Source organism: Xiphophorus hellerii, chromosome 10 (assembly GCF_003331165.1).
Source record: "Xiphophorus hellerii strain 12219 chromosome 10, Xiphophorus_hellerii-4.1, whole genome shotgun sequence".
In the NCBI taxonomy this organism is placed as follows: Eukaryota; Metazoa; Chordata; class Actinopteri; order Cyprinodontiformes; family Poeciliidae; genus Xiphophorus; species Xiphophorus hellerii.
In genome coordinates, this window is record NC_045681.1 from 3,914,023 (window position 1) to 3,931,259 (window position 17,237).

Sequence of the window (17,237 nt, forward strand, 5' to 3'; positions counted from 1 at the left end):
TGATTGCAGAAAACCACAAAAACAATCCTGGACGGACTGATTAGTGTGAAAATATGTTCAATATTTTGTTATTTTAAGAATTATTGAATGCTGAAACACCTATATATTGATATTTTAACAACTGAATTGGTTTTTATCAGTACGATCTGGCGCAACAGGCCCTGTATGAACATTCAGATTTTGGCCCAAAATGGAAATGAGTTTGATGCCCTGATATTTGGGATAAAAACGAGTGAATCATGGACTATTTTGAATGTAAACAAGAATAAATAGTGAGATATTTGGTGGTGGAATGATGTCACACCACCAGCAAAGGAAGACTCTGTGATGTCACTGGCGATGCAGTCTGTGATGTCATCAACTGCAGAATTGTATGCAACACAATTCTGCATATTTTTCATTGCTTGCAATATCACTGACCAGTTCAGACGTGTGCAAAGCTCTTTAAGGTAGTTTACCAATCGACGACTTTAGTGATTGTATTGAGGAGAAATGTTTCACTTATTTCAACAATACTGCAACAAAATGATGGGACCCCAGGCGAGAACGGGAGTCCAGCAAAACCCCCAAGGCAGCTTCGCTCCTGCACACCCGAGAATCTTTCACGGGGAAATCCAAGAACTCAGCTACGCCCTGGAAATGGAGAGAGCCGGGGGGGTTGAAGACAACCAGAAACTGGCCCACCTGGAGCCTGAGCTGGAAGAGATGAAACTCCAGTTAAAAAAGCAGGAAGCTCTCAAAGAAACATTGATCAACCAGGCCAAGGAGGCAAAGAGGGAACTTGAGAGACTAGAGAAGTTCAGCGATCCAGCAGTCCTTAACGCTGCGGTTCACAACGATGTGAAGTACATGAAGAAGAAGAACTTACAACAAGACTTTGAGGAGTTAAAGGTGGCCCACCTCCTCAGCCGGGAGGCATTTGTAGCTGACATACAGGCTGAGAGAAAGAAACGTCTGGCCCTCCAAGAAGAACTGAACCAACTCCAGACTTCATACGAGGAGCTGCATTCCCAGGATGAAGCAGATGATGCTCTGCTGAGGCAGGAGGCCGAGACACAAAAGTATGATGAAGCGAGGCTCAGTGAAGAACAACGGCTGCTGGAGAACTTGAGAGCTGAAAAGGATAAAATGTTTCAAGAAATGTCCCAAAAGATCACGTTCCTGCAAGGCAGTGAGAAACTTTTGCAGGAGGAATTAACTCAGCTCAAATGTTCATACAATGAGCTCAATTGTAGATACGAAAGGGATGTTTCTGGATTACAGCAAGACGTGCATAGATATCAGGAGGAAGTGAAACATGAGAAAGAGGCCAACATAGAAAGAGACAACAAGAATCTGCAGCTCATCAACAAGCTGAGAGCTGAAAAGGAGGAGCTCCTCCAGAAAATGTCAGGAGAAATCGAGACATACCAGCATCAGGTAGAGCAGGAGAGAAAAGCTCACCTGGAGAAAACAGAGGAGGACAAGAAGCTAGTCGACAAGCTGAGAGCTGAGAAGGAGGAGCTCTTTCGAAAAATGGCTAGAGAAATCTTTATTCTGAGAAAGAGAGAGAAGCAGATGCTGAACGAACTGGATCAGGTTCACATTTCGCACGAGGAGCTGAAACGTAGGTTTGAAAGAAACAATATGGATTTACAGCAGGAGGTTGAGACATACCAGCATCAGGTAGAGCAGGAGAGAAAAGCTCACCTGGAGCAAACAGAGGAGGACAAGAAGCTTCTAGAGAAGCTGAGAGCTGAATATGCCATCCTCCAAGAAATCACAACATCAGAGAAGAAAATCCTGCAAAACAAGGAAAGGAGTGCAAAGGCTGAGCTGGAGAATGTTAACAGTTTGTACATGGAGCTAAACAGTCGGTTTGAAACTGAAGTAACTGCATTAAAACATCAAGCAGAAAAACACCAGGAGGAGCTCATTTGTGTAAAAAATGATTTACAAAGAGCGAGAGACGATCTACTGCTGGCCGACACTCTGAGAGCCGAGGAAGAAGGTTTCCAACAACAACCCATCACAGTTTCCCAAGAAAAGGAAGAAAACTCTCAGAACCAAGTTAAAGTCTTAAATCAAGAGGTTTCTTCAGAGGAGGATCTCTCAGGAGAACCTTTACCAGGTTCTTCCATGGATCCAGAATCCTCAGACGAGACCGAGGTCGCTGGAGAAACCATCCTGCAGGATTTGTACAATCCAGATGGTAAAAAGATAAAGTCTAAAATTTCATTTTGGAAGAAGGTACGAAACACTCTGGGATGGAAGAAGCCAAAAAAGAAACAAACAAGTGAAGACAATCAAGAACGTGTGTAAAGTTCTTGATTGTGATATTTAGAGAAGGAGAAAGACGTGCAGGAGACGAACCGAGGACTGGAATCAAACGCATGGAGGTTGTAGCCTCTGTGAACGGGGCGCCATGCCACGCTCCGTCAAGACCAAATTTAAAAACTTTTTCCCCCCATTGACAAACTAGAAAATAGATCCCTTCCCAACCAAATTGGAAAAAACGTGGGCAGCACGGTGGTGCAGCGGTTAGCGCTGCATCTTCACAGACACCATCTGTGTGGAGTTTGCATGTTCTCCCCGTGTTTGCGTGGGTTTTCTCCGGGTGCTCCGGTTCCCCCCACATCTCCTAAAACATGTCGGTCAGGTCAGTTGGTCACTGCAAATTGCCCCCAAAGATTTGAAGAAACCCCAAACACATGTGCAGCTTTATTGTTAAACTTTAAAGTTAATTGAATTAGCCGTACGTTAGCACTTTTCCCTTTTCTGCTTTAGCGCCGCAGCAACACTGGGCTCAATTTTTATAGCAACGAATTGATTTAAGAATTAAAATTTCTTCTTTTAATAGTAATGATTTCTGTTTATTTTCACTGTATTTGTGCTTTTATGGTTTGTCCTTTAGTTTACATTTTCTACTCACTTTTTATATTAAATTGCACTGAATTGTAACTTTTAAACTGTTTGAATCTGTATTTTAAAGAAGATTAGCAAAAGGATCATGCAGTGGCTTTCTTAGGGCGACTGTGGCTCAGTGGGTAGAGTGGTCGTCTTGTGACCAGAAGGTTGTAAGTTCGATTCCAGCTTCCTCAGCCACATGTTGAGCTGCCCCGGGGCGGGGCACTTAGCGGCAAGTTGCCCCCCGACCTGCATGTCGGTGTAAATGTGACTGTAGTGTGAAGCGCTTTGAGTGGTCAACATGACTAGCAAGGCTCTACACAAGTTCAGTCCATTTACCGGTTTTTCTTTGATAAATCCTGTTTTTCTATTTATACCAAACATAAAAAAGCTGATTTAACAGGTTTGGATTCTTCAGGTTCCAGGATGTTAAATTAAGATTAGAGTTTAATCTGTACATAGTAATAGATGATAATTGTAATCATAATTTAATACTCCGGACCCTGAAGAAGCCCAAACTTGTTTTATCTGGTTTGTTTGTTATAAGAAAAAAATAGGTTTTATCAAAAATAAAAGTTACTGTGTGATCTTTCAGTTAGTCTTTATTTAGAAATACAGATTCAAGATAATATTAGAAACTTAACAAAAAAGTGCAATTTAACATGAAAAACTGTAGAAAAGGTAAAAAGAAGAACAATCCATGAAAGTATGAAAACAGAGAACTTCATCAGAAATCATTTCCACTACAGGAAGAAATTAATTCTTAGATCAATACTTTGTAATAAATATGAAACTTTTGTGTTGTTGAGCTTATGTGCTGTCTGCTTGTATAGAAGAGAAGGAAAAGGGGCTAAGAAATGAATAATTCAGTTATTTTTTTAACCAGATTTACAGTAAAACTGTAAATGATGTTTTGTTTAGGACGTTACTTCTAGGTTTTGTTTGTCAACCTGGGTTCAATTCCCAGTCCTGGGGAATCTGCTGCATGTCATTTCCTTCTCTCTCCTCCCAATTTCCTGTTCAGCCTGTTAAATAACGGCCTAAAAAACTTTATTAGAGCCTAAAAATCTTTTTTTTTAAAACTACAAAGATACATTTCACCTCAAGACTGGACCCAAGGTCAGAATTTGCTTCCCACCACATTGAGTTTGTTTCCTCATCTTAAAAAAACAACTTTCTTCCTCTCTCTCTCATTTTCTCTCTGTCTTACATAATTAACAGGTTACTTCATATTTACACACACACACACACGCACACACACCAACACACACACACACACACCCACCCACACGCACACCCCCACACACACACACACACACCCACACACACACACGCACACCCACACGCACACACACACGCACACCCACCCACACACACACACGCACACACACACACATTTACACGTCCCCTCCATGGGCTGCCACCTTATCGTGGTGGGGGGGTTTGAGTGTCCCAGTGATCCTAGGAGTCTTGCTGTCGGGGCTTCATGCCTCTGGTTGGGCCACCCAATGCAGACGGGTCCAAGGTGAGGAACCAGACCAAGTGCAGCCCAAAGATCCCTTATGATGAAAACGACCATTGGAAACAGTGGTTCTGCTCGCCTGTACATGAGGTCCCACCCTGGAGCCAGGCCTGGGGGTGGGGCACGTTGGGGAGCCCCTGGTGGCCGGGCTTTAACCCACAGAGCCCGGCCGGGCTCAGCCCGAAAAGAGCCGATGGGTTCCGGCTAGAAATAGTCGGACTCGGGGCGTGCTGTGGTGGCGCAGGGGGTTAGCACGCACCACTTTTGGAGGCCTTAGTCCTCGAAACGGACGTCGAGGGTTCGACGACCTTTGCCACATGTCTTCCCCCTCCTTCCTGTCTGCCTGCTGTCAGAAAAATACGAGCCACTAGCGCCGCAAAAACTCTTCGGGTTGGATGTTCTCCCACCCTGGAGTTGCCCCTTGTGAGAGGCGCTGGGCAGGAGTGGGCTGACTTGTTGCCTCCCGCCTTGGTGCCTGTACGCTGGGGTGAACAAGAGGACAGCCTCTCCCTCTACCTACGGGTTTGGGTCGGGTTCTGACTGTTTACCCAGTCCTTGGAGGGGGTACTGGAGAGTGCCCCTCCTGGGAACTGCCTTGTTATCCTGGAGGGGTTTTCTCCGCAGGGTCTCCTTAGAGAAAGGGTGAGAAGCCCAGAAATCCAGGAGTCCTTGATGTTTATACATATATCCAGGGTTTCCCCCAGCGCATCTGCTGGTGTCGGCCAGCGGGTGACCCGTCAGTTATTCAGTTGGCGAAACCTCAAAAAAGCAAATAAACCGGCGATCCGCCAGAACCGCACACTGTAAGAAGCTCAGGCGGGATCTTAGAACTACGGGAGGTTCAAACTCCACTCATTCATGTTTAGCTTGCAGAAAAACGCCAACCCGTGAAATAAACAAAAGCAAACTGACCAATCAGATTTAGGCTTTGTGCCCCACCTCACCCCCACAGACTCTACACAGCTGTGTGTACAATATCTTTGGACACAAAATGTCTTTTATCCTCCACAATTTTGTTAATAGTAAAGAGGGTTAGATAATAAAACAAGAACTATTCTTTTCTTTTTTTTATTCAAAGGAAAATCTCAAGGTACTCAGTTCGTCCAGCCGTGCAGCTGCAGCACCGATCCAGACTCTCAGTCACTGGTGGGAAATTTATCATCACACAGAAAATCTCCAAATGAGAATCAAACTTAAAACTCTGAACCAAGAACTTCTGATCACAATATAGCAATTAACCATATCTGCCATGGCAAATTATTACTGATAACTACTGTGAGTAGTCCCTAACATTAATATGATCAGGCAGGATGTAATCATATATACATATATATATTATTGTTATAAAGGCTGAGCCAAGAACATTTATGTCTGTATCAATAAGTAGCCCTTCGTGTTACTCTGGACCCGTGAAGTAGCTCCCAGTCTGAAAAAGGTCGGTGACCCCTGTTTTAGACATTTCAAACCCAGAAATTGTCGAGGTTTTTTTTGCTGTTGTTTTTGGGTTTTTTTAAAGATTTCTTTTTAGGTTAATCTGAAAATTTCAGAGTTTTTCTAATTTGTTCTAGACTTTTGAAACTCAGAAATGTTAAAGTTTTTTCTACAAATTTTTTGAGATTAAGTTAATATTGTTTTTTAGCTTTTTAATGGAAATTTACTCCTTTTTAGTTCTAATACACTCTTGTATTTACTATGGCTTATTCCTGATAGACAGAGTCTGCCAGGAATGCTAAAGCTAGTTAGCATGGCAGATAACAGTTTTTCCTGAAACTGTAAGTTGTTCCTCCTCCATTAATACACTAAGCAGTGTACAGGAGCTTGATTGACAGCACTTTGACCCTCCTACTGGTTCTGATTGGCTGTTTTTGACCAGCTCATGCACACTTTGTGACCATTCCTTCAGATGGCAATAGCAGCACTGGAAGGAGCTGAAGCAGATCGATTTTTTCACTCTTTATCTGTTTCACTCTAAACTATCCTCTTCATGAGATTGCTTTGGGAAAATAGAGTGTCTTCAGTCAGAGGCTTCTTGTTGTGCCTATTACCATATTTGGCCGTAGTCAGGCACTGTAACAGCTGTAATTGTGTAGTGTCTCTTTAAGATACTCTAGTATTGCCAATGATGTCAGAAGTATGCGCCACGGCTTCTCTGTAGAGCGTGGGAGAAACGTGCTAGACGGACATGTTAGCTCCCTAACTTTATAGTAATGTTATGGGTTGTTTGGACGCTGCTCAATTTTCATGTCTGATAATATAACAGCCGTTCAACCGGCTTTGTAAGGTTGGTGAAGAGCGTATTTATTAAAGGACAACACTGGGGAATTCCCAGTACCAGAGTGGTTGTGAGTTTTGGACCGTCCTGACGAATCTGCCGCCTCCTCTCCTCCCTTAAACACAACCCAAGCGTTACAGCGCCTCACCTTAATTACGTTACACTGATCAGCAACTTCCGGGTCTAGGCTGGATGCTGAAGCGCGTGAAGCGGGAGCGGCCGCGGAAATTGCGCATGTACCGCATACAAATAATGACAAATAGAAAATGCAAATAGGCCCGGGCGATGTCCCGCCCCCGAGAGCAATATACTCCACCGTGATTGGTAAGTTCGTTCAGCTCCGCACAAAACACTGAAAAGTGCCAATTATATCAAACTCGCGGGCCGCACTAACATTAAACTTTCATATTAAGGCGGGGGCCACAAACTATCGTCCCGAGGGCCGCAGTTGGCCCGCGGGCCGCGAGTTTGAGACCCCTGTGCTAGATGAATGCAAAAATAACCTTATAAATTTTGAGGAAATGTGGAGCGAGAAAAATTAACAAAGTCCAAACCTTGTTAAAGAGAAAGAACAAAACACAGCTTTATTTCACATCTGCGCAGATGGAGAACTCAGAAGAGATCTAACTAGACAAAGGAATCATCTCTCTACATATACTGTATACCGTCCTTCTCCCACAGACACAGTGTCACCACCAACATTCCCAAGGAGCTAATCAGATTAATACACACACAGAGAAAAATGCAACTTTCAGTTAAAAATGGGTTTCAGACAGAATATTCTGTGTCTAATAATAATCGCTCCGCCGTCGGTCTGGTCTGTCCCTCCGCAAGGTATGACAACTATTTACTTATCGCCTGTTGCTAAGCTTCTGACACACTGAGGCAAACTGTGAAGGCTAAAAAGAGAAACAATGACTCTGTAAGACTGAGTGAGACATAATAAACTAATTAAACATTGCAAGATTAATATTAAATAAACTTCTAATAAAAGTAAACACACTGTAAATAATTGTTTTATTCCACAATTCCTCCCTTTTGTTTCTCTTGAAACATCCATCCATCCATCTTCTTCCGCTTATCCAGGGTCGGGTCGCGGGGGTAGCAGCTTCAGAAGGGAGGCCCAGACTTCCCTCTCCCCAGCCACTTCTTCTAGCTCCTCCGGGGGAATCCCGAGGCGTTCCCAGGCCAGCCGAGAGACATAGTCCCTCCAGCGTGTCCTGGGTCTTCCCCGGGGCCTCCTCCCGGTGGGACGTGCCCGGAGCACCTCACCAGGGAGGCGTCCAGGAGGCATCCTGACCAGATGCCCGAGCCACCTCAACTGGCTCCTCTCGATGTGAAGGAGCAGTGGCTCTACTCTGAGTCCCTCCCGGATGACTGAGCTTCTCACCCTATCTCTAAGGGAGAGCCCAGCCACCCTACGGAGAAAACCCATTTCGGCCGCTTGTATCCGCGATCTCGTTCTTTCGGTCATGACCCAAAGCTCATGACCATAGATGAGGGTGGGAACGTAGATCGACCGGTAAATCGAGAGCTTCGCTTTTTGGCTCAGCTCTCTCTTCACCAGGACGAACCGGTACAGCGCCCGCTTGACGGCAGACGCTGCGCCAATCCGCCTGTCGATCTCCCGCTCCCTTCTTCCCCCATTCGTGAACAAGATCCCGAGATACCTGAACTCCGCCACTTGGGGCATTACACCCCCCCTGACCCGGAGAAGGCACTCTACCCTTTTCCGGCTCAAGACCATGGCCTCGGATTTGGAGGCACTGATCCCCATCCCGGCCGCTTCACACTCGGCTGCGAACCGCTCCAGCGAGAGCTGCAGATCACGACCTGATGAAGCCAAAAGGACCACATCGTCTGCAAAAAGCAGAGACCCAATTTCTATAAACATGGCTTAATTTAAAGCTGAGGACATTGCTGGTGTTTGTAAATGTTCTTCCTTGATATAAATCTATAAACAGTTTGGTTTCTATCAAGACGCAAGAGAGGACTAAGCAAATTCCTCCATCCTATTTGATGATTATGTACAAACATATGAGGCAATTCAGTTTTTGTCATTTATTTAAAAATTACAGCAGCTGCAGAGCGCCACAGCAATGGGACAATAAGCTGATAAAGTTGTAAAACAACTTCAAACAATTTATATTCTGCTTTTCCTTGCTTAGTGTTTGCACGCAAACCCGTTGAAATGACAACCGACAACATCTTTGTTAACCCTCAGAGCAGAGAGTAATATATTGACCAGAATGTCAATATAGCTACGCACTGTAGCCAACTTCCTGCTTTTGAAACTGTCTCTAGTCAAGTTGCATTCAGACAGGTTTTCTACCATTTTAGAGTCCACTTCAACCGGACCGAGACCTAAGATTTTAGGCTGATCAGAGTTTGGTTTTTAAGTCCGTTTTGAAATTCAGATCTGCATTCAGACCTCCCCAAAAACTCGGACTTTCTAGACAAACTGATTAGAGTCAGACTCAGGACTCTAATCCTGGGTTGGTTTGAATACACCCTTAGAAACGTAGACAGACAACCAAGGGCGTAGGTTTGGTCTAAGTTTTGGTGGGACCTTACAACTTACTCACCAACTCACCAGCATTTAAAATGAATGCTACCACTGCGTAGTATATTGAAATATTAAACTAATCAATGTAGATTTTCGTTTATTTATTTTGTTTTTGTTAAAAAATACATATGTTTTTTTTATTTTTTATTTATATGGCAAAAATTGGTCGGGGCTATTTTATATCCCTTGAATATTGGTCGTGACATGTCACGACCGTCCATACCCAAACCTACGCCCATGCAGACAACATAGCAGCAGGGACACAATCAGACTCCGGTACCGTCAGTAATGAGCTGAATGGTTTGGCGTTGTCGGCGCTACAAATCGCTCAGCTGAGGCGCTGCTGCTGGCGAAGTTTTGAGATCAAACTGCCTAAAAATGGCTTCTCTTGTCCACAGTTTGAGTCGCTCCGTTAAACTGAGCCAATGGTGGCTGGAAGAGACAAGACACAGCGAGGTTCTGCTGCTGAGAAGATCAGAGAGAAGAAAACGGGGAATTAACAATGCCATCTTCATGAGAATCCACTTCAGACACAGAAGAACCGCTGAACTACATCTGAATCCATCCTGGTTCCTTCCATTGGGGTTCCCTCCATCCATCCGTCCTGGTCCTTTTGTCTGTCCGTCCCGGTTCCATCCATCCATCCGTCCTCCTTGGAGTTGCATGATCTTTTTTTTTCTTTTCAGAGATGCTTTCACAATCTGTTGAAATAAAAATTAAAACTGGAAAATCCTAAAATTTGATCTCTGGTTGTGGAGATTCAACATGAAGATTCCTTTGAGATCAGACAGAAAAATGGCTGTTAAACACTGAAGATAACATCAGGAACGTTGTCCTTAACCTTAACACAGTGAAATGCGCGGATCACAATTTGTCCTACTGTACTTCGTATTGATGATTAAAATGATTATTTTACTGTAGTTATTTGTAAGAAAGCGTTCTATTTGTTAAAAAAAAGCTTGGTCCTGAAAACAGGTTTTGTTTGGTTTCAATGTAGAGTATTTAATCATGCTTTATAATAATTGTAAAAAATAAAGGTAACTACTTCACGAATTTCGCCCATCACAGGTTCTTTTTGGAACGCAACCCCCGCGAAAAACGAGGGTTCACTGTGCTGCCATTATTAGTTTATTTTTTAATGGTTCAAAACCAACTATGAATGGGTGAGTTTTTAGCCTAGATTGAAGTCATTGTTTCGGCTGTTTTCTGGAAGTTTGTTCCAGATTTGTGGTTTTTAGAAGCTGAAAAAAGCTGATTTGGTTGCAACATTTCAGTAAAAGTCTCTGAATAAACATGGTTTTGTTAAAGCTAGGATATAAAAACACTTTGTGTTGTACTTTACATATTCCATTGTGAGAAAATTTCAAATTAAAAGTGTTCATCTGCATCAACAAGTCAAGTTTGTGTCATTTTTATGATTGCAGTTGGGGCCGCACAGAATCAGTTCAAGGGCCACAAATGGCCCACGAGCCACACGTTGGACACTGGGCTAAAATGTTTATCCATGTTGTTTTTCTGCTTTGGTTGCATCAAACTGAATGATGACTTTCTATCACTATTAACAAATTTTTCACCCCCTGATTTGTCCTGACTCCACGTCATTATTTTTTGTCATCGAAGTAAGGAGTAGGAAATGCAGATTTTTATCTTAAAATACAAGTAGTAAAAGTAAAACGTCAAAGATAAATACTATGAATAAAGTACAGAGACTTGGAAAAATTAAGTACAGTAACTTTTCTTCACTTTTACTTTACTAATTTTAGAAGTACTATTTACCCTAATCTGCTTTCTCCTTTTTTAGTGGGTTCTGGTGATTTTACTGACATGTTTATTTTATATTCGTGTATTTGTTTAGTTGCTAAAAAAAAAAAAAAAAAAAAAAGCGTGGGTCGTTGCTAATAACCGTTGGCCACGCTGTATTTTGAAAATTCAAGTTTCGGAATGGGGCGGAAAGCTTTTATTCTGAAAGGGAACCGAGATTTGACTTGACTTCCGGTGTGCTTTCTGGGCTCTCAGAGGTGTTTCTAGGTTAGTATGGTCATGTTTTGTAATGTAATATTTAATATGTACACGTGGGTGTGACCTGAACCAGATGAAATGTCGCCATGTTTCTGCATCTTTCGATCTTCGGCCTGTTAAAAGAAATCCTGACGGAGCGGAGCTAATGTTGCTAATGCTAGCTGCCCAGGTTAGTGACGTTAAGCAGGACCAGACGCTCAGCTGCTGTTTATAACAGATTCAGACTGGAAAGTGATGCAAATGTACCATGTTTTAGTACAGAAGTATTTATAATTTTAGCTTAGTTTAAATTAATAATACAGAAAATATGTACTGTATCAGTTAAACGTTGATATTTAAGTGTTAATGTATATTTAGTGTCAAATTGATCGCTATAAAGCTTAGAAATCAAATTGGGAACATCAAGCTTGGACATAGTTTGATTTTGATCATTGGAATTTAACGTTATTATTGTTTGATGTTGGAAATTTAGATAAAGATTTGATCAATAATAGCCAAGACTCTACATTGATTTGATTAAAAATTGGGTATTTTAATACCGTTTTTCCTTGGAGATGCCGATTTGCGGGTTTAGTTGCTTTTTAAAAGTAACTTAAATGCCTTTTCTTCCCCATTCTGATGCTTTGTTTAAACTTCAGCAAGTCATCACCACGACATTTGTGAAGTTGATGCAATGAAACTGGTTGATATTTTTGTCAAATGTAATTATATTGAAGTACAAATAATTTATCACTTTATTTCATGTTGGATTTTAAACCGCTGTAAAACTAGTTTCTGAATGATAAACAGTCAATCAAGCATAATTGAGCATAACTGTTACTAAAGATTTTTTACTCAACAAGTTGAATTAATGCAGCCAGAATTGAATAGTTCATTCATTTGATCATACTTTCTCTAATCTTAATCTGTTTTATGTTTTTAGGATGTCTAAGCTGGAACGTCTGAATGCCCGTGTGGCCAAACTGCTGACTGAAGCTGTGCAGGAGGTTCTGGAGCTGGTGAAAGAGACGGTGTGCGAGTACCAACAAAGAACCTTCAGAACACAGAGAGAAAACGAAAGTCTGAAAAGACAACTGCAGGAGCTGCAGGTCAGACTAACCAAAGAAAACACAGGTGGGTTAGATGTCGTTCAGTCCCTCCAGGACGTTTTATGCAATAGTTTCTGCCTAAAATTGCTGATTTTGCGGCACCTATTTCTAAAAGTTGCTGTCAAAGTTGCACATTTTTTAAACCTTTATTTTTGGTAAACTGCTGCTAAGGTTGCAACTAACGATTTATTTAGTAACCGGTTAATTTGACAATTGTTTGATTAATCAGATAAAAAATCTGGCACATTCTAACCTCTTTAGCATTCTTTGAAACTATTAGATAAGCATTAAAATATGCAAATAAACTAATACATATTTAATGTCGAAAGTAAAATAGCATAGCATTACTTTTAAGGGTTTTTTTTTAAATTAAATGCAAAATTTTTATATTTTTGTTCAGTTTGGTCTTTTTTAATCTCTATGCTCCAGTTAGCGATGATTTGGTTACTCAGTTTGTTGACGATTACTTCAATAATTGATTAATCACAATTAATTGTGTCAAGTCTAATTGTCTTCCCACAAAGAAACAGGATTTTAACGGTTAATATTTAAAGTTTGGTCAGGAAAGAAGGAAATGCAGAAAATATGAAGGTGGTTTGTCAGATTTTTTTCTTTCCAGTTGTGAGTTAATACAATTTTCTTGTATTTTCCAATTATTTTCCTTCAGAAAAATTAGAAGGCCTAAATTTTCAGAAGTTATTAATTAAGTTTGTTTTTTAGTGGAAATTTGTAAAATTTGAATGTGAATTTTGAAACTTTTCCTGAGTTGAGTCAAATAATGCTCATAAAACTAATTTAGACTGGATAACATAACTCATAATAAGAATAAGCATTTTAAAGTAAAACAAACACTACAGAGATGACTTAACTTAGAACTGAGTTAAAAAGGTATAAAAATGCAAAAAGAAAAAAAAATTACATGTAATGTAAATGTTATTAAATTTAAAATTTCTCAAATCATTTTTAATTTAATACAATGGTTAAAGAGAGATTGCTGTAGCAATAGTTTTTAAGTGTCTTGAACTTGACTGTTAAAGTTGGTAACTGAGAAAAGCAACAATAAAACTAGACTGAGTCTTTTTTACAGTGTGGTAAAGTTGCAGTGACTGGTGAAGATTGCAAGTCCACACAAAATTAGCAAATAATGAGTGAATTTGCATGAATAGTTGCGATCGCAACTTCTTGGAGGTTCTGGTTGTTGTTCAGGCATCTTAAGTTTCCTCATTCATGATGGATAAGAATCTTTTATTTTTATCTACATTTGCAGCTGTTCTCTCTTCAACTAAGCCGTTTCTTGAGAAAACGGATCATGTGGACGAGCGAAACCAGGATTTGAGCTTCTTTCAGAATCATCAACCAGATGTAACTTCCACAGAGCCAACGCTGATCAACGCCACTGAACTCTGCGTGAAGCAGGAGCAACGCGTCGATCACGAATCAGGAGCTGAGCGCTGCAGAGCAACAAGTGAGGAAGTCCAGGCGTCGCGTTGTGCAACCGGGGATTCGGACGCTGCGTCGTCCAAAGTGTACGACTCTTATACTGGCGGGATCCAGCTTCCTGCCATCAAAACAGAAACGGAGCAGCAGCAGCCGGCTGGATGTGTTGACTTGAGCTGCACCTCTACAAAAGACCCCGGTCCGCAAGCCGGCGCAGAACAAAACGGACTCGTCTTCGTCGATTCACATCTCGCCCCCGATGGGAGGCAGGGTGTCGTCAACGGCAACAGGGCTGCCACGGTCAACGGTAGAAAAATCCGTTTGGATCATGTCGGCAGAAGCGGCCTCCACCTCTGTGTAGTGTGCGGGAAAACGTTCAGCAGGGTGGCCAACCTGAGGATCCACCAGCGGTGTCACACAGGGGAGAAACCGTACGGCTGCGTACAGTGTGGGAGGCGCTTCAGCCAGGCGGGGGACCTGAAGAAACACAAGAGGGTCCACACGGGGGAGAAACCTTACTACTGCAGCCAGTGTGGGAAGAGCTTCAGCAGAGGAGAGAACTTGAAGAGACACCAACGGATTCACATTGGAGAAACTCTGCAGCTGCAGCGAGCGTGGACAGAGCTGCAGTAGACGTTCTCTGCACACTTTCTGCATCTCATCTTATAGGTTTTAACATATTTGATCAAGATTTGTTTGGCCACGTTCCCACAGCAGGCCAATACGACCAAAATTTTATTTCTTTTTATCATATATCCATATCCGACCTAAATCCAGCTTTTTCACTGCAGTCAGAACGGCCAATTCAGATCTTTTCACCCAAAAAATATTCTATCTGTGCTATTTCTATATGTGGAACTAATTTGGACATCCGCTTGTTAAAAATTATGGCAGCGACAAATGTAAACATGACATATATTCATAATTCAGTCATAGCTCTAGCACTCATCGTCGATTGGCCAATCAGAGGAGACGTCGGCATCTTTTTCAGGTGTTGGCGTGATAAGAAGCGTATATGGCTACGTCTGCGGCTTTTTGGGGAAATGGTGGTTGGCGATTTCATAGAAGAGCTATGGATTCAACACATTAGAATGACGAAACTTTTTCATGAACTGTGTCTGGGGGGAAAAAACCCAATCAATCCTACAAAAGTTTGATTACAGTCGGGTTTAAACAGTAGTTTGAAGGACAACACACAAAAAAGTAAAAATCGGATTTCAAGAAAAAAAAGAATTAACGCCAAGACCTGCTGTGTGAACATAGCTTTAGCGTTCTTTGAAACAAAATGTCCCACCATCTTGCTACTCAGTCTATCAAATGCCTTCCTTTTTCACATATACACAGCTATGATGATGCTTTGTGTAGGAATTGCTGCATGTCTGAGATGATTAATCGGTTTAATCGTGATTAATCAATTATGGAAATAATCATCAACTAATTTAGTCTTTTTTTTTTCTTTTTTTTAACCCCTCCAGGGGTCTTTTGTGGGCTCTAGTGTCCCTTATATGACAGTAGGCTGACAGGAAACGAGGAAGGAGAGGGGGGAAGACATGCGGCAAATGTCGTCAGGTCCGGGAGTCGAACCCACGACTGCCGCGTCGAGGACTCAAGCGCTAACCCCGCCCAATTTAGTCTTTTTTAAATTAAGTTTTCTGAGTATACGCACTGAAGGAAAAAAAGGTCATTTGCTGAAGAAATAACATTTATAGCAGTAAATAAGACAAAACTGAACAAAAATGATACGTTTTGCATGTAAGATGGAAAAAAAACCCAGATTCTCTCAAGTCGCATAGTTTAAGCTTGAGCCAATTCAAATTCTGGGAAAACATCTATTAACAACCTTTTGCTATCCGGTTATTAATCAGTTAATCGAAAAACACAAGCAACAGATTAAACTTACACTGTATTGTTAAAGCAAAACGGGCTTTTCATTTTTCTTTTAGCTTCAGATGCATCCTTTGCTACAAACGACCAATGTTTGCCTAAAAACATTGTATTTTAGGCAATAAAATATTTATTTTCTGATTTTAAAATTTATTGGATTGTTTATTTGCATTTTTAAAATCTATTTCTAATATTACATAAAAAGATTTTTAGTCTTTAAATGAAAAATCTGCACAATGTGACAGTTATGTAATCTGAAAAATTGTCCAAAAAAAAAAAAAATCAGTAGATTAATCTGTTGCTAAAACAGCCCTGTAGTGAACACAGTTTGACCCAAAGAGTTTTAATGGTGATGGACTCCAGATTAGTGCATGATAAAGGAAAAGTTATTCTCAGTTCATCATCACATTTAAACTGTTGTGACCTGAATTCATATCCAGTAAATCTGCTTCACCAATCACCATATTTAAGCTGATAATTGTTTACATGGTGGAAAATATTTTTCTGTAGCTTCTTGTCTGTAACTATAAGACATGCAGCGGCGCCTGTTAATGGTTGATTGTCCTGCAGCCTAAACGGTTCAAACATTTATTTTTGGAACACAAAAAATGGCTGAGTTAATTATTTTTAGCCAGTTAAATCTTTAACAGCCTTGTTATCATTTATTACAAACTTGTTGAAGTAGCCACTGCTTTTTTCTCACATAGTTTAACCAGTTTTATCAGTGGTTGGTAATCTGAGAGTAATATATAAATTTTAAGTGCAAACATTACACAACTAGATGTTTTGATTTAATTTCAATTAACCAATAAAGATGGTTACAAATAATTACTGAGTTACTTTTTGTTCTCTATCTTTGTAAATATGGAGTTGTTTATATATATATACTGTATATATATATATATATATATATATACATATATATATATATATATATATGGCTCTGCACCCAGGGTGTCATTCCATCAGAGCAGAATCAGAATTTTTAATATTTTTAATCACTAAATATTTGGCTCCAAATTAAATATTTATTTTGCTGACTGAAATTTTAGTTTTAAACTATTTATTTTCCAAACTACACATTTAATTTCCAAATGAAATATTTATCTTCCAAACAGAATATTTAGCTTGCTAGCTAAATATTTCGTTTGAAATGTAAATGGTATAGTTTGAAAAATAAATATTTAGCAAGCAAGAAAAGTTAGAAAAAATTAAATGTATAGTTTGGAAAATATTTAGTTGGCAAAATAATTTGGAGCCAAATATTTATTTAACAAAATAAACATTTAATGTGGAGAAAAATAGCAAAAATATTTAACTTGAATCTAAATATTTGCAAAATTAATATTTAATTTGGAGCTAAATAGTTAAATACTATTTAGTTTGAAAGCCATTTAGTTCAGACTTGAACATTTAGTTTCAAATTAAATATTTAGCTTCTTAACTAAATATTTAATTTGAAAGTTAAATACTTTAAGTTAAATTATTTTACTTTGACATTAATGAATATAGTAATAACATTGTGAAAATATAACTGAAAAATTAACACACCCACATTTTTCC

At 40.3% G+C, this 17,237-nt stretch overlaps 1 protein-coding gene across 2 annotated transcripts; it reads left to right on the forward strand.

The window, feature by feature from the left end:
- Positions 1-11,219: 11,219 nt before the first annotated feature.
- LOC116727421 (zinc finger and SCAN domain-containing protein 2-like) lies at positions 11,220-15,011 on the forward strand. Of its 2 annotated transcripts, none has more exons than XM_032574842.1 (3): positions 11,220-11,274; positions 12,188-12,378; positions 13,621-15,011. In XM_032574842.1, the coding sequence occupies exons 2-3, from the start codon at positions 12,189-12,191 to the stop codon at positions 14,421-14,423; spliced, it is 993 nt and encodes a 330-aa protein (XP_032430733.1). In that variant the 5' UTR covers positions 11,220-11,274; position 12,188; the 3' UTR covers positions 14,424-15,011. The 2 variants fall into 2 exon arrangements, with proteins under 2 accessions (XP_032430733.1, XP_032430732.1); XM_032574841.1 differs by having other exon boundaries at positions 11,225-11,434.
- Positions 15,012-17,237: the final 2,226 nt, after the last annotated feature.